We start from the raw sequence: 26701 nt of genomic DNA on the forward strand, positions 1-26701 counted from the left end.
AATGTGCAACAAATTGCCACTTTCACTGCTAGAAGCCATTCTGAGTGATTGCAAACACTGAAACCTTGTTTTGCCGACCTAAACACGCCCAAATGTGCGCAATCGGGCAAAAGACAGCTTGCTGTTACAGAAAAACAGCGAGCAAATTTCACGCGAAATCACCCCAAAACGGCGTACATTCACTGCCAAACCCTTACCAAAGGTTTCCACAAGGTGTATACATAATTTGCTTGCTGAAATTCCGTGTTTTAGGGCAAAAATCAGACCTGTAAACACCTGTTTTGCTGAATTTTCAGAACCTCGTTGGTGGAAACACCTGTAAGATTGACCTGTGAGACTTGCCCTAATGAAATTGCATCAAATTGACCCCGAAATTGGTCAATTTCAGCAGAAATAGGCTGCTGTTCGCCAGTTTTTGAAACCCTAATTTTGGGGAAACTGTCACCGGAGGTCGATTCTACACGGTGAGAGGATCCCTTCGCGACAGAGTTGATCGAAAACGGTTGAATATCCTTCCCGCAGCGAGCAAGAACAGAATTCTGATCTGTGTTGCGAAGATGGCTCTCTTGGAAACCCTAAAGCTCTGATACCATGTGTGGGGGAGCAGGAGAGAGAGCCCACTTGCTGTCCTATGCAATGAGAGTGAAGGAGAAGGGAAGAGTGGCGCAGAAGAAGCTTGCGCAGGGAAAAACGTGAGAGAGAGAGAGAGAGAGAGAGAGAGCTCGTTGAATTTTTGGGAAAAGCCACGCTATTTCATTTGGGCTTCACATTTGAGTATATGAGTAAGTGACTAGGGGGCCATTCACACTTGGGCCCCCTCACTTATAAGTCTTTTAACTTATAAGTTAGTAAATACAAGACACTTAGGCCTTTATTCCCTAACACTTTATTGGTGATGTGCCAGAGAATATGCTTGATGAGGAACAACCCGAGGTGGAAGAATTGAATGAGATTCTTGTTCCTGAACAGATATTGGCACATAAGGAAAGGAAGGTTAGAGGAAGGTTGCAAGACGCTATTTGGTGAAGTTCAAAAACTATCCATCTTTGGATGCTAAATGGATGGAAGAGTTTGAATTGGTTGATTCACCTCAGCTATTGCAACTATATCTTGAAGCCTCTCAGATGGAACCCACAATGACTTGATGTAGCTCTTTGAAGCCAAGTGAGAGCATGGTTCATGATGCTCAAAGGAGTTATTAAGCAATTGTATCTACTCTTTCCATACAAAATTTGGCTAGAGAAGTTTGTGCTTAAGAGTACACAAGCAGACTTCTATGCTTGATATATGTGTGGTAGCCAGTTAATGGGATTGTCTAATCGTCCAACCCTACATATTTGGAAACATGTATATCTTGGATTCCCATCATAGAATATATGTGATATCAGAAGATATCAGCATGTATTATTGGCATGCAAGCGAGGTTGCTTGTAGTATTTCAAGGGTAGGGTGTGTCACCAGAGGTGTCTTTTTCTTGTTGCCTTCTTTAAATATGTACTACATATTTTTTTATTTTTTATTTTTACTTGTTTTCCCCATAACCCTTGAAAAGGTGCAAGTGGACATTACATGGCCAGTGTGAAACGGTTGCGGCCGAATGGGTTTCTCACATCGGGAGTCTGGGACTAGTCGGGCCAATTAGCACTCAATTCTGAGGAGTATGGAAGCCTGTGTGCGCCGAACGGAATTTGGGCCACTCAGCAAGTCACTTACAGCTTTAAAAGTTGGTGGGTACTAGGAATTAAACCAAAAGGAGCAAACTGGACACGTGGTAGTAGGAGAGCAGCCTGCAAGTCAACACACACTCCAAGCTCTCATCCCAAGAGGGGGCGCCCAAAACTGAGAGTGGAGGCTGAGTTTTATCATTAAGTGACCTACAATGTGTGTGTGAGTAGTGGGTGCAGGTTCACACCTTTAATGGAAAGCTTGCCTTCTCCTTTGTCTCATGTAACGCGATGCTTTGCTCTCGTGCATCTCTTTCTCCCCTTTGCACATATGGTAATGCCCCACTAGTTGGGCTACTCAGTTGACTATGTACAATTCTGGGGGTTTTATGCGCGTTTGCCAAGGCATGAGCCATCTGAACAGGAACCGGATTAGCTAATCTCCCACAAGTATGGACAATTCCATCACAAAAGATTGCGAATTTGGAGAGTTTTCTCACGTGAGAACTCGTCCAAATTACAGGGGAACTGTCCCATTGCGTGCGGGAGCCCTTGGGACATACGTAGACGTGTTCCCTTCGCTAGAAACGATCCAAACCAGAGAAATACAGCTTTTCCCCTTTCCCAAGAATAGCTCGGATACCAGTGAAAGGACGAGAGTAATGCTAGTCTCCACCCAACCATGCTATCTTATAGCCTCCCCCTAGCGTGCACATTGTCCAGCCTTGCCCGCAGGACCCATGTCCTTACAATCCAGAACCTGGCCATTCATGGGATGTACTAGTTGGGAGAGAGCTTTCTCTCCGTATGGCCATGGTGGGTGATCCACAGGCGCTGCGCGGCGCCTCACTGGGCGCTCTAAGTGGTTTTGCGGTGGCACACAGGGTTGAAGTGGGCGGCTGTGGAGGACGTAGGTGGGGCGGTTGCGGTCGCTGTCCGCTGTCTATCTCCTCGTGGAGCGCACAACTCTGTGACTGTCTTCTTTTTTCCTGCGCTGTGGGGGCACCTGCAGATCGTGGGAGAGAGGATACGCGTCACATGCACATGCAACCCGCTTTTCCCCTTTCCCAAGAATAGGTCGGATACCAGTGAAAGGACGAGAGTGATGCGTGTGCTAGTCTCCACCCAACCGTGTTATCTTATAGCCTCCCCCTAGCGTACACACTGTCCGGCCATGCCGATGGCCTTGCCCATAGGACCCATGTCCTTACAGTCCACAGCCTGGCCATACATGGGATGTACGAGTTGGGAAAGAACTCTCTCTCCGTGTGGCCATGGTGGGTGCTCCACGAACGCTACACGGCACCTCACTGGGCGCTCTCGGTGGTTTTGCGGTGGCACAGAGGGTTGTAGTGGGCGGCTGTGGAGGACGTAGGTGGAGCGGCTGCGGTCGCTATCTGCTGATTGTCTCCTCATGGAGAGCACAGAACTCTATGACTCTCTTCTTTTTTGCTACGCTACGGGGGGGGGCTTCAAATCGTGGGAGAGAGGATGTGCGTCGCATGCACATGCAACCCGCTTTTTCCCTTTTTCCAAGAATAGCTCGGGTACCAGTGAAAGGACGAGAGTAATGCGTGTGCTAGTCACACCCAACAATGCTATCTTATAGCCTCCCCCAAGCGTACACACTGTTCGGCTGTGTCGGTGGCCTTGCCCGTAGCACCCATGTCCTTACAGTCCAGAACCTGGCATTCATGGGATGTACGAGTTCGAAGAGAGCTTTCTCTCCGTGTGCCCAGGGTGGGTGCTCCACAGGCACTACGCGCCACCTCACTGGGCGCTCTCAATGGTTTTGCGGTGGCAGAAAGGATTGTAGTGGGCGGCTGTGGAGGGCGTAGGTGGGGCAGTTGCGAACGCTGTTCGCTGTCTGTCTCCTCGTGGAGCGCACAGAACTGTGTGACTGTCTTCTTTTTTTCTGCACAGCGGGGGCGCCTACAGATCGTGGGAGAGAGGATGTGTGCCGCATGCACAAGCAACCCGGTTTTCCCCTTTCCCAAGAATAGCTCGGTTACAAGTGAAAGGACGAGTAATGCGTGTGCTAGTCTCCACCCAATCGTGCTATCTTATAGCCACCCCCTAGCGTACACATTGTCCGACGTTCCGATGGGCTTGCCTGTAGGACCCATGTCCTTACAGTCCAGAACCTGGCCATTCATGGGATGTACGAGTTGGGAGAGAGCTTTCTCTCCGTGTGGCCATGGTGGGTGCTCCACGGGTGCTGCACGACGCCTCACTGGGCGCTCTCAGTGGTTTTGTGGTGGCACAGAGGGTTGTAGTGGGCAGATGTGGATGGCATAGGTGGGGCGGCCGCGGTCGCTGTCTGCTATCTATCTCCTCGTGGCGTGCACAGAACTCTGTGACTGTCTTCTTTTTTGCTGCGCTGCAGGGGGGCCTGCAGATCGTGGGAGAGAGGATGTGTGTCGCATGCACATGCAACCCGCTTTTCCCCTTTCTGAAGAATAGCTCGGATACCAGTGAAAGGACAAGAGTAATGCGTGTGCTAATCTCCACCCAACCGTGCTATCTTATAGCTCCCCCTAGCATACGCACGGTCTGGCCGTGCCGGTGGCCTTGCCCGTAGCACCCATGTCCTTACAGTCCAAAGCCTGGTCATTCATGGGATGTACGAGTTGGGAGAGAGCGTTCTCTCCATGTGGCCATTATGGGTGCTCCACGAGCGCTACGCACGGCGCCTCACTGGGCGCTCGGTGGTTTTGCGGTGGCACACAGGGTTGTAGTGGGCGGCTATGGAGGGCATAGGTGTGGCGGCTACGGTCGCTGTCCGCTGTCTATCTCCTCGTAGAGCACACAGAACACTATGACCGTCTTCTTTTTTGTTGCGCTACGGGGGCACCTGCAGATCCTGGGAGAGAGGATGCGTGTCACATGCACATGCAACCCGCTTTTCCCTTTCCCAAGAATAGCTCGGATACCAGTAAAGGACGAGAGTAATGCGTGTGCTAGTCTCCACCCAACCGTGCTATCTTATAGCCTCCCCCTAGCGTACACACTGTTCGGTCGTGTCGGTGACCTTGCCCGTAGGCCCCATGTCCTTACAGTCCAGAACCTGGCCATTCATGGGATGTACGAGTTGGGAGAGAGCTTTTTCTCCATGTGGCCATGGTGGGTGATTTGACTGTATCTGCAATAAGGTTAGCTTTATTAGGAACATAATCAATCAAACCGCCAAATTGCTCTGAAGTCTGGAACCATCTAGCTTGACGGTCATCCAAGGTGTACTCGGCACACACTAGAGCCACTTGAGGGATTGATGATCCTTAAGAACCTTTGTGAACCTGTGAGCAGGCCGTGTAAGAAATGTGGAATACAATAAGGATCTAGTAGCAAGGAGAGTAGAGAGAGATACGATGCAAAGTAGATTAGTGGCAAATCAAAAACTTTAGATTAGCACACTATTACAAAGTGATGGTTTCATCCACCCATACGCTCTCAAGGTAGAGCTTAGATGGGATTTAGACAACTAGAGCAAGTACAAGGGACTAACAATCCTTACACAAGGATGTGTTGTGTGCTCAAGTGTGCACACCATCCTACCGAATTACTCATGAGAAGGCCTCTTTATATAGATGTAAGAAAGCCTCTAAACGCCCATGTGCAGCCGCCCTTAGATAGTCAAGTCCCAAGTAGGACTCTTCCATGCGCCCATGTGCAGCCGCTTTTGGGTAGACAAGTCCTCCTAGAAATCAACCACCGGCCAAGGAAATCTGGCCACCAGCCAAAGACCATGGACCACCGGCCATCGGCCACTCAACTACCATTTTCTGATTGTCTTCCGGTCGTCGTCCGGCCAAGATATTCCGGCAAAAAGGAATATTCCGACGAAGGACAAAAAAAATATTGGGTCGTCGTCCGGCCAAAATATTCCAGCCACGATCACAAATAGAGATCTCATCAACGTGCAAAGCTGGAATGCACCAAATATATGTGCACCATTGGCTTCTCCTCATATGGGAGCCTTACAGACTGTGCAGCATATATTGTGGTGGCAAAACTGAGAGAGGTGGACATTGCAAGTATACCAACAGGCCGTGCATGTCCACGCACTTAGAGTAGTTGCATATCCTCCGATTGCACACCCAGTACCACCCAGCATATGCATTGTCCAAGCAAAAGGTCCAATTCCCGGCCAGTTTTGGGACGGTACATTCTACAAAGAATTTGGCATTTTTATTTAATTAATTATCAATTCCCAGGGTCGTAGGCTATAGGGGAGCTTGCTTGACCCAGCTTCCAGCAGCTATATAAGCAGACACGGGGCGCCCAGTTTTAGCAGAAGAAGTTCTAGCAACTTGCAGTGCACCTTCTCAGCAAGACCGGCAGAGAGCCCTAGCGTTTTCAGCCAACAAGATCAACCTAGCGTTTTTTGTAGTAGATCAGCCCCAGCGTTTTCTGGCGTTTCCTGTAGCAAATCAAGCCTAGCGTTTTGCAGTTTCACGACGCTAGATCAGCCAAGCACATCAGCGTTTTCAGTTTTCGGCACTTAGCCCTTGCAGATCCAGCCCCTATCCTCACAGATCTCACCTACCCGCAGCAGATCCTCGCCGTCTCGTCGAGTCAGCCAACGTTTACAGTTTCAGCCCACTGTTTTCAGTTTTCAGCATCTGCGTTTTCAGCGCATCGTAGTCGAGTCGTCGTCATCGCCATCCTCGCTGACACGGTGTCAGAGATCAGCAGAAAGTCCTGGTTTTGCAGATTTCAGCATTTCAGCCCTAGAGTTTTCAATTTTCAGCCCGTCCTCGTCTCGTCATCATTGTCGTCGACATCGTCGGCAAGTCCATTGCATCTAGACCATTGTACCAGATTTGTGCAATCTATAGCATCGACCTCTCTCACCATAGAGAGGGGGGCCCTTAGAGGAGGGTTTGAGAACCACCTGGTGTCGTATTCTTCTCTCTTTTCTCTCAGTCTCAGCACTTTCATTCACAGTAGCATTCACTTTGTTTGTGATCCTTGCACTCTCTCTCTAAAGGAACGGAAGGCTGTCCCTTCCGTAAGTAAAAGGTACCCTTGAGCACAGTTGGGAGCACTCATCTTGAGCAATATCAACATTCACTTCCGCTGCACCTTACATTGGTATCAGAGCTTTGGCAGTGTTCTGTATCACTCAAGGAAAGAACCACAAGAATTTTTTTGCTTGTTGCGGTAGCACGTAACCCAAGTCCACTTGGGCATGTCGATTCCTAATCGTGTTTTTGAAGAGTGGCATGTAACCCAAGAAAGAAGGGCTTGTCCAGCCTCCCCTTGTTCCTCTTTTCACTCATTGAGAGCAGACCGTGCACTTAGCGGCCGGCCAATCAACGTGAGGTGGGAAAAAGCAACTTTGGTGTGAGCGCAAGGCTACCAAGGGGTGCGCCCGCAGGGAAGAGTTGAGCTCGGGTAAGAGGAAAGCCCTCTCAAACACCGATTGCAAGCTAAAGAACCTCAAGAACCCAAGAACCTCAAGAACCTCAAGAACTCAAGAACCCAAGTTCCTCGAGAACTTAAGTACCCAAGATCTCAGTGTATGGTCATCACCCTAAGCGGAATGGATACTTTGCGTGAAGGTGATGAGAGTGGAGTTGGTGACAAAGAAGTTTCCCCACCAAAACGATTTTTTTTCGATCCTCACCAATCCCCATCTACGCCACGGGTTGCACCAAATCCTATGGAGGCTTTGGTCAAGTTGATGATGGACATGATGCTACAACAAGAAGCGCAACGCGCCGCCTCAGAATGCAAGCGCGAAGAAAGAAAGGTAGCCTTGGAGCGTGAGCGTGAGCAAGCGCGCTTGGCAACCGAAGAAGAAAGGCAGCCTTGGAGCGTCAGCGTGCGCAAGCGCGCTTGGCGACCGAAGAAAGAAAGGCAGCTATGGATCTTGAGCGTGAGGAAGCACAAGAAGCCCAACTCATAGCGGCCGAAGAAAGGCGAACGGCCTTGGAATTAGAGCGTGAGGCGCAAAGAGACCAACGCATGCAAGAGTTGGTCCTAGAGATACTCACCTCGAAATTCAAGCCGGTCAAAGAAGTGGGCAATTCCTCAGGTAGCACAAGCAGAGATGCGGACTCCAACAATCCAGTCACTGAGAAGTTGACGTTCAGTAAGTATGACGGTAAGATGGATGTTAATGTTATTTATTCTTGGTTGCATCAATTTAATGCTTACTTTGCGACAACTAAGAAAACAGGGAATAGCAAAGTTTTGATGGCAACCATGTATCTTGCCGGTGATGCCATTGATTGGTATCAAGCGTGGCAAGAGGCACAGTTGGCCGCGCACCTAGAGGAAGCCGAAGAAGGCGTGCCCCTTTCTTTCAATTGGGTCGACTTCCAAGACAAGCTCAAGGCGCGGTTTATGCCACCTCAGTACTTAGCACGGTTGAAAGAAGATCGACGCAATCTCAAGCAAAATGGTATGCCAATCGTGTCTTTCTCTAACCGTGTTTTGCAGCTCAGTACCCAATTACACAAATCACATGATGAGCACAAAGAGGCATTCATTTTTCGGTTGGACAAGTATATCAAGTTTGATGTCGAAGGACTCGACCCCGTGATCTCAACAAGGCGGTAGCGATTGCTCTCGCACAGGAGATGAAGCTCAACAAAGGAAAGCCTAAGGAGAACAAGTCTTCTCACAGTACCTCTTAGACTCCTCAGAACGGTAAGAACGGTAACTCTTCTAGCCCATTTTCCTCTAATCCTTTGGAAAAGAACTCTCAAAATGAATCTAAGGGTAAAGCTAAATCACTTGCTAAACCTAAGCTAACTCCAGATGAAAAAGTTGCACAAGGAATTATAGGAGGATACATAAGGCCAGAAGAACAAGTCATTTATGCTAAGGAAGGTCGATGTTATCAATGTCATGTTAAGGGTCATATAAAGAAGACATGTCCTAAGAACGCATCCAACGAACCTCAAGAACTCATAGAACCCGCATCCTCTGTTAATGCCATAAATAAGAACACTAGTGTGTCCCAAGTTTCTCATGATCATCTAGTTGATGAGTCTCCCATGAAGTGTTATGGTCACGTGAATGGTCAACGCATGGTTATCTTCTTTGATTTAGGCAGTATGCATGATGTGATTGGTGCCTCTCTTGTAGAAAGAGCCCGCTTGGAGGTTAGGCAGACAACTCCTTTCGAGATGTCGGGCTTCGCTCCCGGTATGGACTCTCTCATTATACGCGAGTGCCTTGATGTGTTATTCACTGTTCAGCAAGCTTCCTTCCGTAGAAAATTTGTCGTGTCTCCTCTTTCAAGATGTGATATGATTTTGGGCATTAGATGGTTTTGTGAGCATAACCCTCTCATTGATTGGGCAGACAATACGCTACTCTCCCATTATCATTCGTAGTGAGGAGGGTCTTCATTCTTTCTCTCTCATTTCTAATGAGCAGGCGGAGCTTGAAAAGAAGGGAGACTCTCTCAGTCCTCATTGCAGATACGATCAATCACGAAGGAACGATCTTGGCTCTCAAGTCGAGGTCCAAAGAAATCACTCAGGAAGTATTGTGTGTTCGCATGATTAGTCAGCACGCATTGTTCGAGTTTCTCATTCGTGACGGTTTCTTGTATTTTCGTCACCGTCTTTATGTGTTCCCTTTTCACAGGCATGCCGTATTGTACGATGCACATGATTCACTCACGGATGAGCACAGATGTATACGGATCACTGTCGAAATGAAAAAAAGTGCATTCAAGGAATTCACATTGTTTACCGATTGTCCGTTTTGTCACTCGCTTTTACATGTTTCTTCCTTTGCATGACACAGTCTCAGAAAGAGCACGAGCAAGATTGTCCATCAAGCATCGGCATTTCCGTTGTGATTTGCCACAGTTGATAGGTTTAGGTCGAAAAGTCAAGTTTCGATCCCACTTTTTGTGTGTGTTTGGTGAACGGTTTCGAACTCCGTCACTTTGTTCATCTGCATTGCATGCACAGTCATTTAGGAAAAATAGTATTTTTTCAGTTACTCTACATGGAATGGGTATGATTATGATTTTGTGTTGGACATAATTTCAGGAGTTTTCCTCCTCGGAGATTCTTGAAGAAGGTGGACCCATGACCATAGCCGAAGTTGGAGCATTGAAGCCATAACATATCACTTTGTGTCGCTTTCGGCGCGGCCCAAAGAGGCAAGCATTGCAAACCTTTATGAAGTTCAAGTATCGCATGACCCACGCATCACAGTAGGCCAGTGAAGAGTTCTTCTCAAGATTCCCGGAGTTGTTGGCGCATTTCCTCGACGCCATACAGCTCGATACCAATACCTCACTTTGAAAAGGAGGGGACGTCACGTGCACATCTAACCCTATGTGCATGTGGACGAGCTATCTCAGGTCTAGGGTTCAGATCAACTTAGGAAGTGTTCTGGCACCTTTGTGAGCCTCTGAGCAAGCCGTGCATGTCTAGGCACTTAGTAGTTGCAAATTCTCTGATTGCACACCCAATACCACCCAACATATGCATTGTCCAAGCAGAAGGTCCGATTCCCATTCTATAGAGAATTTGGCATTTTTATTTAATTAATATACCAATTCCCAGGGTTGTGGGCTGTAGAGGAGCTTGCTCGGACCAGCTTCCAGCAGCTCTATAAGCAGACAAGGGGCGCCTAGTTTTAGCACAAGAAGTTCTAGGAACTTGCAGTGCACCTTCTCAGCAAGACCACCAAAGAGCCCTAGCGTTTTCAGCCAACAAGATCAACCTGGCGTTTTCTATAGCAGATCAGCCCAGCGTTTTCTGGCATTTCCTATATAGCAGATCAAGCCTAGCGTTTTGCAATTTCACGACGCCAAATCAGCCAAGAACATCAGCATTTTCAGTTTCCAACACTTAGCCCTTGCAGATCCAGCCCCTAGCCTCGCAGATCTCACCTACCCGCAACAGATCCTCGCCGTACCGTCGCGTCAACCAACGTTTACAGTTTCAGCCCGCTGTTTTTAGTTTTCAACATCTGCGTCTTCAACGCATCGTCGTCGAGTCGTCATCATCGCCATCCTCGCCGACACAATGTCAGAGATCAACAGAAAGTCAGCGTTTTGCAGATTTCAGCATTTCAGCCCTAGCATTTTCAGTTTTCAGCCCGTCCTCGTCGTCGTCATCATTGTCATCGACATCGTCGACAAGTCCATTGCATCTAGACCATTGTACCAGATTTGTGCAATCTATAGCATAGACCTCTCTCGCCATAGAGAGGGGGCCCCTTGGAGGAGGGTTTGAGAACCACCTGGTGTCGTATTCTTCCTCTCTTCTCTCATTCTCAGCACTTTCATTCACAGTAGCATTCACTTTGTTTGTGATCATTGCACTCTCTCTCTAAAGGAACGGAAGGCTCTCCCTTCAATAAGTAAAAGGATCCCTTGAGCACAGTTCGGAGCACCCATCTTGAGCAATATCAACATTCACTTCCGCTGCACCTTACACATGAGCTGTTCAACGACTCCCTCATCACTCCTCCCACATAACCTAAAAAGGTCCGGGCGGAGAGGTATAGAGACCTTCTACAACCAAACACCCCCCAGACCGCAGCCTACATTGGAGGTGCTGAGAGTAACCACTACTTAGACTTCTTAATACTCCCCCCGTGAATAACCATCCAGGTCCGGGCCACGAGTAAAAACGACACTTTTCAAACATTCCATACTCTCCCCGCGAATAACCACAAGGGTCCGGGCCATGAGTATGAACAAACATTCTCAAACATCATTTCTCAGTACTCCATCAGGGAGTAAAATCACCAATCATTGAAACCAGTATTAAAACCAGAGTCAAACAGTTCAAATCAGCACCAAGACAGGTTTAAAACAGAAACGATCCATTTCAAACAAATTCCAAACAGGATCACCAAACAAGTTCTCAAACAGAACTCAAAGTTAAAAAGCAATCTTGACATCAGTCAAACTCGAACAGGCGACTGGCTTTCCATCTCGAAACCTGCACCAAGATTAGGGTTAGATTTCTTCCATAAGGTTGTAGCCGTCCGCGGCATGGTCCATAAACTCTTGAATAGTCGAAACAAGCCTCGACAAGTAATGTTCCTGAGGTGGTGGCAGTAGTCCAAGACATAGCAATCACACTGAACCTCCAAGGTTATCCGCTCGAGAAGAGACACCTGCTGAGAGATGTCAAGAACTTTCAAGTTGTAATCTGCTAGGGTTTCGGTGGCAAGTATTTCAGGATACCCCACTCTGCAAGAAGCTACCAGAAACTATATAACTTCGGGCAAAAAAAATTCTTGAAAGCTTGCCAAGTCCTTGGAGTGAGCGGCTTGGAAGCTATAGACATCCACCACTGCATGGCACTGCCTTTGAGAAAAACAACGGCTTGAAAAAAAAAATCCTTGATCCTTCTTTACAAGTGATTTTTATGGCTTATGCCCTGTAAGACAGAGCGATGAAGACGAGAGCGCGCTCGATGCGCAATGAAGTAAGGGTGGAGTGGCTAATAAGCCCGAGGTCGGGACACGAAGATTCTTTCATAAAATTCTCTGTGACACTTGGAAGCGCAATCTTGCTCTATCTGCTCTTTGGTAGGACCGGTATGCTGTCAAAAAAGCACACGCCTGAAGCTCTGATACCACTGTCACGGGACAGGGCACCATGTGTGAACGGAAAAGAGCAGACTGAACAGACTTTTAGTACTTCAATAACAACTGAACTAAAAGAGAGCGAGCACACGCGACACGGAGTGGCAGAATTCCACCCCAGAGAGTACTGACCCCAAACCTCGGCGCCCCTTTCGGTATTTCTTTATATTACTTGAACTCGGTACATTGTCGGTACTCGCGCTCTGCACTTCACCCGGAAGAGTGGCAGAGACTGAGCCCTCTACACATATTTAAAAGGCCCTTGGCCTATGAAAAGCAATTACAAGAAAAGCTTTCAAACTCAAAAGCATTTAATTCCAAGAACTGGCTTAAAAAGCTGCCAACACATCTGTACAACTGCCACGTCAGCAGCGCAATACGCAAAAATCCGTATTATCTACCACGTCAACAAGTCAGTGTGAATTGCAGAATTCCGTATTGGCATGCCACGTCATCAGGCTCCACGCAAGTCTTCTTTTGTGTGTGTGTTGATCCCGCTTTATTTTAATGGCTTTAGGTCCCCTGGGGCCCATCGGACAGGGTCCCGTAAGTTGGTGGGAACTCGTCTTTCAAAATAGACCACTCGGCAAGACTTTGCAAGTTGGCAAAACTTCTTTTGCTGCTTCTGCTTCTTCACTAAGGGTTTACGCTTCTCGGTCGGGATCTGCAAGTTGCCTTCGTTCTTCAGTGGCTTGACTCGTCAACAGTTTGTGACATTCTCGGCCAATTGTGCCTCTTGCCAGGCTTGATACCAATTAATGGGATCACCCAACAAATACTTAGCAGCTGTCCAAACTTTATTGTTACTGTTTTTCTTGTTAGCAACAAAGTAAGCGTTAAATTGATGCAACCAAGGATAAATCATAGATTCATTCATCTTACCATCATACTTACTAAAAGTCAACTTTTCAGTGATTGGGTTGTTGGAGCCATCATCTCTACTTGGTCTATGTGATGACTCACCCGCCTCCTTAGGTTAATCGCTCTTTGACGAGAGCATGTGAAGGACCAAGTCTTGTAGGCATTGGTCCTGCAATGCCTCATGCTCTAGCTCCATAATTGTCCTCTTTTCTTTAACCGCTATGCGTTGAGCTTCGTGTTCCCTCTCTAGAGCCATGTGTTCCCTTCCAACTATGGACCGCTGAGCCTCTTTTTCTCTTTCGACTTCGACCCATTGAGCCTCCTACTGTAGCATCACCTCCATCATGGACTTCACCAAGGCCTCCATAGAGTTTAGCGCAATCCGTGGCGTAGATGGGTACGGAGGAGGATTCAATAGTCCTCCTGGTGTGGGGACATCTTCTCCGGCTTCAAACTCATCACCTTCAAGCAAAGTATCCATTCCGCTTAGGGTGATGGCCATACGCTAAGTACTGGGGTACTTGGGTACTTGGGGCTTTGTACTTGGGGTTCTTGGTACTTGGTACTTGGTACTGCTTGCAATCTGTGTTTAAGAAGGCTTTTCTCTTACCCAAGCTCAACTCCTTCCTCAATCTGCACCCCTTTGCAGCCTTGCGCTCACCCCAAGGTTACTTTTTCCCACCACATGTTGATTGGCCAGCCGCAATGTGCAAGGTCCGCTCTCAATGAGTGGAAAAGAGGAACGAGGGGGGGGCGAACAAGCCCTTCTTTTCTGGGTTACCTACCGCTCTTCAAAAACACAGATTAGAGAGGTCGACATGCCCAAGTGGTCTTGGGTTAAGTGCAATCTTCAAACAAGCAAAAACTTTTATGTGGCTCTTTATGGCTTAATGGCTCTTAAGACACAGTGATGAACACAGGAGCGCACCCAATGTGCGATGGACTAAGGGTAGGAGTGGCTAATAAGTCGAAGCAAGAACACAAAAATTCTTTGCGAAAATAAATCTGAGAGAAGTTCTTTTCTTGAGTGATTATTACGAACACTACCAAAGGGCTATAATGCCAATGTAATGTGCAACGGAAAGTGATTGATGGTGATTGCTCAGAATGAGTGCTCAGTGCGTACTCAAGGTTCCTTTTACTTCATGAGAGACGTGCAAAAACTAGAGAGATGAGAGAATGATACCGTGAGTGAAGGTTCGGTGAGTGAGGAGGAGAGAGAAGAATAACCGAATGGGGTCCCAAACCCTCCTCCAAGGGGCCCCCTCTCTATCGCTAGAGAGGTATTTGCTTTGGATTGCACAGATGCTGATACAATGGTCCTAGATGCTGAGATGTTGATGGGATCTTGCGGTAGATGCTTGGATATGCGATGGTACGGTGAGGCTAAGGCTGAAATCTGGAATCGCTGATGATATGGGTTGAGATCAGCAAAAAAGCTAGGCTGCTCTTGCCCTACGGGGGAGGATCTGCTAGTGCAAAGAGTTGTGATGCAAATCGCCAGTGCTGATGGTGAAAAACGTTGATGGCTGAGTCTGAGTTGCAAAAATGCCACGGGTTCTCATGGCTGGAAACGTTAGAGGGCTGAGGTACTACAAGTACCTCTGGTATTGGATAGGTACTGAACTTACTCTGCAAATGGGACCCAAGGGCTGCTTATATAGCCCTTAAAAGCTAGGTCGAGCAGCAGCAAGGCCAGACGGCACCCACCACTTGTAATTGTTGGCTAAATGTCACTTAATAATGAGTTTAAAAACCTGTTGATAAGAGGTGCTTCATACGCAGGTACTAAGTTATAACATTGTTGTATGGGAACAATCCCCAGTGCCTACACCTAGCAAACACTGTTTGTGCTCATGTGCGATCAGAGGGTATGCAACTAATCTAAAGTGCCTAGACATGCATGTCCTTTGTACACGCTCACAAGGGTGTCAAAACACTTCCTAGCTGTCCTACACCCTAGAAATAGGAGTTGGCTTGTCCACATGCACGTAGGGTTAGATGTGCACGACACAAACAGAGATGGTATTTCTTGATTCTAACAAGTACTTGCAGTTGAACTTCACGGCATTCTCTCGAAGCATCCTCAACACAACTTGTCTATCCTCCACAGCTTCCAACAATTCTTGAATTACATGCTACCGCCATTGACGCCTCAGGTTTCCATCCTCTTGCACCAAAGAGTGCAAGCGCTTCTCAACATTCCACAAGTGCTTCTATTCCTCTTGGGAGAGTTTTTTGACAGGTGGTTGCAACACCCGATTTTGCACCACCTTTTGTCGCCTCCTTTGCCACCAGCACCACCTCCTGTGTTTCACAATTGGAACCCATATGCCTATCCCTATTATCCCCTCCGGTACTTGTAGTATCTCAACCTCATGATTTCAAATATGATGGATTTACAATAAAAATTTTCACTTTTTCGAGAGTGAAAGAAAGCATTGCAGTTACTTCAGCGATTCAATATCTATTCCCTTGAAAACTACACAAAAGAATCCAAAATTTCTTGAGCAACCGCTTTCCTCAAAGACAATGCTATGCAATGGTGAAGTTCTTTAGCCACAAAGCCCCAAGGCTTGGCAAGCTTTCAAGAATACTCTTGCTCAAAGTTACTTGACCTCTTTATTTGAGGTACAACTTCAGGTAGAATGAAGTAACTTGAAAATGTTGGCCACTGAAACAACGAACGACTACAATCAGAAAATTTTGGACATCTATCTCCTTGTCTCCTTCTTGAAAATGTTAACCTTGGACTCTGAAGGACAATGCTACTATCTATCCAAGCAAATCTCTATCGCACAAGAGCTCGTGGACCATTGGGTTTGGTTATAAACTAGTGAAGGGAAGACTTGAATTTACAACTGAAGACCAACCAGCACCTATAGAAAATCCTCGACCACAACGTTCCAATTCTCGTGATTCTCGTAACAGTGGACACGTCAACTCCGCCTGCACGAATCCATATTGTTAATGGCCAACATGACACTCTTCACCAAGAAGGCATAGCCTTCGAATGTTTCCACACGGGACACACTTCCTATGCAAAAAAGATAAACCTCCATATCAACCTCCCACCAAGAAGGCCAGAACCACAATGGGACTTGTTCCAAACATTTATGCACTAACTACACCCTATGCTTCCAAAGAAGGTTATGGAAAGATTTGTGGCCACAAAGCGCTTATCTTCTTTGATCCCGGAGCCACTGAAATTTTCATCCATCCAGAATTTCTCAAGAACGTGGACTTTAAGTACAACCAATTTGTTGGGGGCATTGAGGTAGTGTTGGCTACCAAGGATACCTGTACAATGGTCGTGCTTATTGGTGCCCTTCTTGTCACCATTCAAGGGTACCAAAGACGATTTTGGGAGTGCCTTGGCAGCATAAAAACAATGCTACCATATTCAGATCCGCAATAGAAGCATTACACTAAACCGGGATGGCAAGGTAGTCGTCCTTCGAGTTTAACTTACGAAAAGTTAAAACCAATCTCGAATGATTTTTGTTTTGCTTTGTATTTAGACACTTTTTGGAACATTGTTTGCAACTTGTTTAAAATACATTATATCAACTTTGAACTTGTCTTGGTGCCAATTGAATCTGTATGAATCGGGTTGCAAAGTTGGTTTCAATGTTGTTTGATTACCTCTAAATAGCAAAGACTATGGTCTAGGGATCGTTTAGTTGTAAATGGAAGCCTTTAAGCGACGCATGATGTGGTCTTGGATTTGTTTAGTTGTACTTGGAACCTCCAGATGGGGCAGGCTGCGGTCTCGGCATCATTTAGTTGTAAATGGAACCCTCTGAACGATTCAAGCAAGAATCTGGGGAGTGTTTTGTTGTTTTGGACGTCTTTATGTTTGGTGACAGCATATGTGCATTTGTGTCAATTGCATGGCATTTTGTGAAGCATATGAATCCGGTGCATAAAAGTTCCAATTTGGATGAAACAGACTCGGTATGTGGTCTTAGTGCATTGAGACATCCCTCAAAGATCAGCGCAATTTGGGTGTGATGAGTAATATTGCTATGCCGAAATATCAAGAATTCGAATGAGGATGAGATGACTGGATAGAAATCTGATTGTGGAACTGTATGGTGTTATGCATGCTAGAGAATTTGTTGTCCAGTAATGATGGTCATTGGCATGCATGCATGAAGGCAGTGTCTACTAAATATTTGATTGAATTTTGTAGGTGTAATCGCAGGTGATTACTCTGCCTTTAAGGGAGGGGTGTCACCAAAAGTTATGACGTGGCTGGCTGTAGTGTAAACGCGCCGCAAATCACAATTGCTGACGTGGCACCTTAAAAATAGCTGAGATGCTTTTTGGCTCCAATTCTTGTATCTGATGCTTTTCACGACTCGGGCCTTTCAATATGAGCCTTGGGGGAGACCTCTGGCCAGAGCAATTGGGAATGGAACTCTGCCACTCCGTGTGTACCGTGTGGAATCTCTCTCTCTTTGTTTCAACTATGGTGAAGTGTTAAGAATCTGTTCCAGCTCTGCTCTTTTCATTGGCACATCGGTTACAATCTTGCTCTTGATGCAAACCGGATGGAGGAAGAGGACTTGGCAAATACTCCTCACATACAAGAGCTTCACCCTAAGGCTTTTGATTTAGCTGCGACTACTCCAAAAGTGCAAGTCGATTTAATGGGTTGAATCTGGTGTAGTGCGTGTTGCACAAGAGAGGAGCCACTCCACTCCTTGTCAAATGATGTGAATATGATCATGATCTTCAGTGAACGGAGTTCTTTGTGCTAGCGCATGGTTTGAGCGGTCAAATTGCATGTCTACATAGAGTCCATGTCTACTGAGCTCAATTACTGTTTACTATCTATTTTGCAGGGGTAATCGAGGACGATTACTCTTCTCATAAGGGGGGGTATATATCACAAAATCATGAGATGGCAATACCTGAACTGACCAAAGAGAGAGACAACCATATGGACAGGTGGACAGGCTCGGACAACGTGCTACGTTTTGCACCCCAAATCACGCTTGCATTGCAAGCTGATGACGTGGCAGCATGGATCTACTTTTTCAGTAAAAGTTACTAAAAGGGTTGACTTTTACAAGGCGCCAACTTTTGGGAGCGCCAGTGTTGCAAAGCTTTGTTTTTGACCACGTACCTTATAAGTGTAGGCTTGAGAGCTCTCTAGAAAATTATTGCTTGGAAGCAGATTGTAGAGAGACTCCCTGGTAGTTGTACTCTGCGAATTATCAATAGCCAGTGCTTCTAGGATCGAAACACCGCCACTCCATGTCTATCAGTCGTGTATTTGATATGGATTCACCGCCTCGCCAATGGCTTGCCAGATACAAGCGTACAGGCGAAAATTACTAAAAGAAAATTACAAGTACTATTATCGATAACAGCTGATGAGAAACCTGACCGTCAACCATGTGAGGATCCACACGCAAACTTCCTTCCCGCCCCACGATTCTAAGGACAATTTGACAGCCACAGCAAGAGTGAAGAACAACCAGCATACTGAGCCAATATACTCTGACTTACAAGATGTTTGGAGCAGAATTATCTTTTTCAGGCTTCATGCCATCATGGTTTACCACACACTCCTGATATGATCCTCTCTAGAGAACATTCCTTGTACCAATCATACTTGTGAATCCCATGGTAACAAGCCTGTGAGGCTATTGGACTTCATAGTACATGATATTACAGCTCTGTTGGGTGTATACGCACACACGTCCCATGCGCTGACTGTTGGTTAATGCATGGACAGACATGCAAGGACATAAAGCATAAAGTTAAAAAAGACTAGACTCAACAATCAAGATTATTCATTTATCAAGAAGTCTCCAAAACTGGTAAAAGACACTTGCCAATACGAAACTAAATGAACATAATTATCATATTCTGCCGATTGCATTTAGGCTGATCTAGAGGTCCCTACCCATACTAATAAGTGACTGGACACCAAAATCTGCAACTGTTACTGGACTGAGATCACTTTTCTTCACCAGCTCATCGCCTCTCATAAACATGGAACTGCGTACCTATTTAGACACAGAAAACATAAATATCTTTTACCAAATGATGCCCTTCACATTCAATTTTTAAAGGTCAAAATTATAAAACAAAAAAGCATAAGATTTAGCAAATTTGGAAGCTGCATTGAATATTAGCAATATTTTATGATTGCTAAACCAAATAAAGGCAAAGCATTACAAAAAAGCTTTTGAAGGACCCTAAATCAAGGCTGTAGGCTTTTTTCTTTTATTGCATGTGTTAATTTCAAGGAGGACAAGAGATAGAAGGTACGTGATTGAACAACATGACACCAGTGAGACAAAAGAGCCTACGGCATGCATGACTTCTTGTAGCAAGCTCTCACTCCTTCCTTGTTGGGGATGGTTACTCTAAGCCCCTCTGACAAACTACATAGATTCATTAACGGGCTTGAGCCAACTCTAAGAGACGATGTTCACTAGTATAACCTTACTACCTTGGATACTGCAATCGCCTATGTGGAATGTCTTGAGGATACTTGGTTCCCTACAAGGAACTTTCTTCCCGGTCACAAATCTTCAAACAACGCTCACTTTTCATAGCGTGATCGCAGAGAACGCTATAGCCAAAGTCAACAACAACAGTCTCAATTCAGCCAGCAAGCAACGCTGTCTTATTCATTTTCAAGGTTCTACTCTCAAGATTGAAAATCTCAAAGCAAAGATCTCCCTCAAATGTTTCACTTGATCGTAGTAAAGGACGTGATTTTCCTCAAGATCGGTGTTTCAATACTCAACAAGGCTCTTCTTCAAATACTTCTTCGATTTCAAAGAAGTATGAATAATGTACAATTTGTGGTGGTGACCATAGAGGATATGAATGTCCCAAGAAACCAAATCCATTTAGTTTGAGAAATTCCAATGCAAAAACATCATTGAATTTCAAACACCTCGCTTCTGCTAAGGATAAAGAAAAATTTGTAGTCAATACAATTCGTGTCTCAACAGATACGACTATCCTTATGAAGCGTGCTCGATGTGATTCTCCACTTTTGGAGCCTCTCTCATTGCACGTTGTCGAGAAATTTGCGGTCTTGCCAGGAAAGCACCGGGCTTATGGCTGTGAGAGTTTGTGAGAGAACTCAACAAAAACTATATGAAGGAGTTAAACCATAGATGCCATGAAGACTAGGGTTTGGAAAGAAGTGCAATCAAAGAAGACTCACTCTTTCTCTCTTGCATTCACACACACAAAGAAAGAACGCAAAAGAGAATGTCAAAACAATACGAAGATGAAAACATCAAGGCTATGGTCATATCGTATCATGGGTAATATGAAAGGGTTAATGGATGAGTTAATGGCATTCAATCTTGGCTGACCAAATAGGCTACGAATTGTTCTTTGGAATTGTAGTTTTGTACTTACCATAATATATATATTTTGTCTAGTGATTGGGATTAATAGTGTGTACAAATCCTCTTGGTTCATAGCAAGATAACTACGCTTACATCAAAAGAAAAATTATAGTCTATGAGAGGTAGTATGATGGGATCCGGTGATAGAAGTATTTCATTAAGCCTTTCTGGGCCAAAGAGAAACACTATACGTTGTTGAAAGTGTATTTTTCAGCTAATCCATACGTTAATTCTAATAGATCGTACAGAGTGAAAGCGATAGAAATGATCATCATGTGGGTTATTCATCTAGGATAGTATGTGAGAAATGTAGATATGAGAGAAGTGAAGAGATGAGAAGTTTCCCTCCCAAACCCTATTCTTGTCCGTAGGCAATAAGGATACTGCGGGGAGAGATGTACCTGTAGCAAAGAGACCCTAGAGAGGATGAATTACTATGAATGAGAGAGATAGGCTTGGTTAAGGAGATGAGATTAGATACATATATATATATATATATATATGTTGGATTAGAGATGAAAATGAAAACAACAAGAAATCAAGAAAACATCAATGTAGAACACATCTTACTTGAAACCCTTCGGCACCATTATTGATGGGAGAGAGAAGAAGAGTGGATAATTCCACTTTGATTGATACACCAAGTGCAAGACCTTCTTTGATTAGAGTTGATCTTCCAAGGTTAGCTTGTTGCAAGAATGGCTAGTCTCCCTCTAGGAGAAAGTGTAGGCTTGGGCTTATGTTAATGGCTAAGTACAATTAGGCATTACTACTCACTCCCTCGAGAATTCCTCTCATCAATGGCTTGAATGCTTGAGTTCCTTCCAAGGAAGAAGAGGTCCCCTTTTATAGGTGAAGGAAACCCACAAGGGTTTACACAAGAAGAGAGCAGCCAGTGTGAACAGGAATTGGAAAAGTTAGAAATGAGCTGTCCATGCATGATGTGGGCAGACTGGGGTCCAGTATTTTGATCATATCTCCTCAACCGTAGCTCCAAATAAAAAAGTAAAAATATGGGCAGAAACTTCAGCTCATTAGCTACGATTTTCATTTTAAAATCATTCTCCAATTCGGATTGGAACCTTGTGTAAAAAATTCATCAAAATAGGGTCCATTTATGGCAGCAAAAGTCTTCATGTGGTCTCCTTAGCGTTGACTTTCATTTAATTCCCAAGGACACCTCATGCCATATGAAAGCATGACATTTCTCCTTGACAAAGTTTTGTAACCATGCTTGCAATAATGCATTAAAATAAGTGTATCTTTGAAATCAAGCCACCTAGTGTCCCACTAGGATTTGATTCTCTCCTAGTAGCTATTTAAAAAGAAATATAAGAAAAGTATAAAAAATACATAGAATATATATATATTGGAGTTTACCCTAGATATAGGATCTAGCTAGGGTGTGAGATGATAATGAAATAGTAGAAATAAAGAATCAATGCTTTTTGCCCCAAGTTAAAGAGGCGGAGCTATTGACACTTTTCTCATAGTATTTTTTGATGGTAAAGTAAGAATACATTACCCTTGAGATAAATAATAAGACGAGATAGAAAGCTTATTTTTATACTTACATATGCATATGTACATTATAGGAAATATAATTATGTATCTAAAAAGTTACAAGATAACTCTTGTAGCATGTGTTCCCACTATGTACATGTCACAGCACGACAACGTTTTGAGCCTTCTTGGAACTCTCAATGGACGCTTCATCAATGTTTTAACGATTGCTCTAATAAGTTCGTTAGCACATTGACGCCTAGTAAGAATATGTTGTAATGATGATTGAGCGAGATATCATTGTTTGGGATGCTCATAATCTGTGTTGCTAAATTGGCTTTATCTTACAGAAAAATAATTCTAAATGAATTATTGGATTTATAAGTGAGAGGGTTTTCTCGCTTGGAACACCAAGGAAAAATAATTCTAAATGAATTAGTGGAATTTTAAGTGAGAGGGCTTTTCTCACTGGAGACATCCGAGTACAGAGTATTCCTAGTGCGTCATTCAAAGTAATGACGGGAGCACTGAGAACGGGAATATCTGTAAGGCCACCAGGAACGGGTACTTCTGATGTGTCACATCGGATGGGTGACAGGGAGCATCGGAAAGAAGTATCCCACCATCCGGGAACGGACATCTCTAACGCGTCATAGGATGGGTGACATAGAGCATCGTGAAGGAGATTGTACCGTAAGTTCGGTAGGAAAGGACTAGGTGATGGGTATTCCTGATGCGTCACAAGGTGGGTGACGTGTGCATCGGAAAGGGAATATCCATAGTCGGGAGGAAATTCCGAACTGTGTTAGAATTGTGCACAAGGAAAAAACAAGCACTTGAATGAAGATGGGTTCAGAGGAAACTTTGAGAAAAAATAGATGCTTTCTAAGAAAGCGGGATTGCTTTTCGGGAAAGCAGATGCTTTCCCGCAAGGAAGTCTATGTCTGCATTGCAACTGTGCATGTGATTGCATCCAGGGACGCCTGGGAAGTGCTGTGAAAGCATTGTTTTTAACTTATAAGGTTTTATTGAGTTTTTAAGCAGGTTCATACTATTTTTAAAATACGATGGCCATCCACTTCATAAGTGGACAGCCATCTGATAAATAAGACAACAGATCAGCCAGCGTTTTCTCTCTCTCTTTTTCAGGCAGAACAACGAAAAAAAAAAAAACGGCCGCGATCTCTACGCGAGCAGCTATTCGTGCCCGTGGCTAGGAGCTATAAAAGCATCACATGCCCTCACTCAAAGGGGAGGATCAGTTTTTGCAAGAAGGAGATGCTGCTCTGCAGAGTTCACCCGCAAAGAAGACGTTTGCCGGTGATGCCCATGGCTGCCCCAAGTGTACCAGATGTCGCCAAGACCAAATGCGCGAGTTCCCTCGCGAAGAAGTGCCTACGGAGCGTGTTTCCATCGCGACAAGCAGCTCTTTTTCTCTGTTTTCAGCCCATAAACGTCGTAGACGGGGCTGATTTACGAGAAGGAACCCGAGAACACACCTCTTTTGTGTGTAGGATTGGAAGAGAGGATTTTCTCTGCAGAGATCTCTTCCGGGGAATTGCTTTTTCGAGAACCGAGTTGCGTTACGAGCGTCGCGACTTTGAAGGTACGATTTTTATGTTATGATCTCTAAGTATTTGATTGCAGGTGTACTTCCTCTTCATGAGGGAGTAGGAGCAGAGGAAGGCATGAGCCTCTGCAGGATAAAAGCGCTCTGAGGAACTAGAGCCAGATCAGCCCAAGGGTTTCGTACCAAGTTTGGGAAGCAGATCCACGGATTGAAGAGAGGTAGACTCTCAAGATGTGATCCGGAAGTTGAAATTCCCAAGGGAAGGACTTCGTGTCCAAGAAAGCGGAGTTATTCTGCAGGAACAGGACTCTAGAAACAGAGTCGGAAAAGAGTTGCAGGGATGCCATGCCCTGAGTCTGGAAGGTGTGATCCAGAGGCGAGAACCTTGGTTCTCAAGGATTTGGAATAAGGAACGGAAGTTCCTTGGAATAGGGTTTTGCCCTAGGAATCGAAAGCCGAGGCTTCTGGGAACCATGAAGTCTTATTCTAGAACGAACGTGGTAATACGTTCAGTTCAAGTGCTTGTATAGACTTCTCCTCAGTAATAAAGATACTATTATGGGGGGGGACCATCCCATCTTCTGGTCCCAATACTGTGTCGATCTTCTCACTCTCTATCTCTCTCTATCTATTTCTCTCTATATCCTTTGGCTTCAGTACTAAGTGATAAAGTCTATTTATCCGAATGTATTTTATATTGTTATGCGCTCCCGTTTGTGACAATCTGCCAGGTCGTTCTAAACCCATATTTAAAGAGATTTCCATGCCAATAATGCATTGCAAGCCATTGAGAGGCAGACAATGAGTACAAGGACCTTATACTTTTATTGTGTTTTTCACTGCAGGTTTTGTGGCCATTTGGGCCTTGGAACCTAGCCTAGCGAACCCTTTGAGTGAGGCCAGCTCCCTAGGCTCTTTATGACCTTCATAATCAAGTTTCTTGCCCTAAATACTTTGAGGATTGAGCTTATACAGAAGCAATGCTCAGGAATTTGTAGCATGGAAAGTTGGACTAAACATAACTTCTTCAAAGCTCACAGTCTACTGAGCAGAAGGACTAAGAAATACAATGTTTGTGGCATTGAAGGGCACATATTAAGTGTTTACTTACAGAGCTGCAGAGTAAAGATGCTCTTTCAACCACATTAAGCGCAGCTTCTAGCTCACGTCTGTAAATTGCCCCTTCAGCTGGCAAGAAAGACACTACTATCCTGCACAAAATGTCTGCAAAATATAAGCTCTCTTTACTCTTAACGCCCTGCTACGCTCAGGTTTACATCTTTACAATTCAGCATCCAGAACAGGGGGTGCTTTGTTTTCTCTCTCTCTCTCTCTCTCACATACCTAGTCTTCGGACTTTGAGGTCGTCGGAGCCGTGAAGGAAGTAACGAGGGCGCCATGGCGTCTGCTGCTAGAATTCCCATGCTTATCAACCAGCAGAGTCATTTAAGTTCAACCCTGTACATTGGATCGTTCTAGGCTAAAGACCTTTTTCCGTTTTAAAGACCTTAGGTAGCTAGTTTCCAAAAAGATCATGTAAAACTTCATTTTTCACTTCTTACTTCTTCCGGCTAGGAGCTGACAAAGGCAACAAGGGTCGGCAAGCCCCCGGGTTTAATTGACACAGACCTCACCAGCGAAAATCAATGGTCCATGTCAAAAGGCGTGTGCCACGCTCGTTTGATCACGGATGTGCTCAGTTGTGATCACAATGTGATTTTGATATGATCATCGCCATGTGAGATAGACATGGAATGTGATCCAGATGTGATTCCTTTGTGATCAACAGAAACGTCAAAATTCGACATATTCTTTATATGTTTCATTTATGCATTCCCTTTTGACTCACGACAAATAGCTTAATGGTAAGGCATTGGATCAGTGAGCTCGAGGTGGTGAGTTCGAAATATGATGCCTTACCCGAGTGGTTTTTTTGTCTTTCCAAGGCCGAGAAGGTTCCTTAGAATAAATTATTCCCCTTGTCCATCGAATGGCTCTGGATGTAGCTTACATGCACACCGTTGATTCCCACTAGAAAAAGGGTGTCAATTAGTCTCGTAGGTCGGCAAGCCAGCGGGGGTGCAAGATGCCTAGGGAGGGTTGGGTCAACGTGGATTATACGTACCATGTGCTAATAAGGATCTAGTAATTCATATTTCACACACAATGTTCAGAGATTATAATTTGTCTTTAAAATCTTTTGGAACTCTCTCAAAATCTTATGTATGCCTAGTGGTCCAATCATACACCACTCTAAAACTGCTTACAATGTGCTTTGAGGGCTTGTCCATACACAGCTATTGTTGCAATGTGCGAACCTATTGACAATAAGTAGATTTTTAAGCTTCTAGGAATCTAGTTGGGTTCTAGCTGACAATCATACAAAGGGTGGATTGGATTATGTCTAACTTCAGAAACAACATCACACACTGGCAGAGAGTATATAGGGATCTTTGTCCTCTACATCTTTTGTTCTAAAATATCAATTTTTTCCCCTCCATTACATACTTTCTTGCATGATGGCAACCCTCAAGAACCCAACTCAATAAGTAGCTTTTAATACCCACGAAGTTTTTGCGAGGAGAATTAGATTCAAGTGAGAAAAACCCTAAGATAGCATAAGACATATGTACACTATCTAAAGAATTTAACTTTTGGACGTTGAGTTGTTGACCTCCAGCCTAGTCGCAAAGTGGAGCCTTAGACCAATATCCTCGTATAACTATTGGTCTCTCTAGGTGAAGAGGAAATGCAATACTTTTTTTCATGAAGGCTTGCAGGAGTGGAATGGTTTTACAATATGTGATATATTGTTTGCAAATAAAGATTCCATCTTAGGGGGTCACCACTAGTTTGTAGGTTGTGGGTAGGGCAAAAAGGCACTCTAAACAGAAAAGGCAAGTGGCAGTGGTTGTGGATGTGTTCCATAAAGTCTCTATGTGGCTTAGCTAGTTTATCAATGCAAAAAACCATGCAAGAAATCCAAGGGGACAAAATTCCCAGGATATCACCCATCGGAGTACTTTCACCGGACGTGTGCGCTAGATTGAAAGACTTTCCAACGTGGCCTAGCCATTTAGACTCCAAAACCTTAAGGTGATGGGGACCCCTAGTCTGTCCAATTTGAGTCC

General features: G+C 44.9%; 1 protein-coding gene across 7 annotated transcripts in view; it reads right to left on the reverse strand.

The window, feature by feature from the left end:
- Positions 1-25072, reverse strand: part of LOC147450463 (Inositol monophosphatase family protein) — a 41108-nt gene extending 16036 nt beyond the window's left edge. For 3 of the 7 annotated variants that reach the window (XM_086519693.1, XM_086519692.1, XM_086519698.1), the window contains exons 1-3: positions 24915-25072; positions 24682-24781; positions 19027-19129 (exon numbers count right to left, since the gene is read on the reverse strand). In XM_086519693.1, the coding sequence (XP_086375819.1) occupies positions 19027-19129; positions 24682-24781; positions 24915-24994 (283 nt within the window). In that variant the 5' untranslated portion in view covers positions 24995-25072. Of the gene's footprint in view, positions 1-19026; positions 19130-24681; positions 24795-24914 lie in introns of all 7 variants that reach the window. The other 4 variants (XM_086519694.1, XM_086519695.1, XM_086519696.1 and 1 more) reach the window with 4 other exon arrangements.
- Positions 25073-26701: the final 1629 nt, after the last annotated feature.

This window comes from Adiantum capillus-veneris, chromosome 9 (genome assembly GCF_014529385.1).
Source record: "Adiantum capillus-veneris isolate H3 chromosome 9, ASM1452938v2, whole genome shotgun sequence".
Lineage (NCBI taxonomy): Eukaryota > Viridiplantae > Streptophyta > Polypodiopsida > Polypodiales > Pteridaceae > Adiantum > Adiantum capillus-veneris.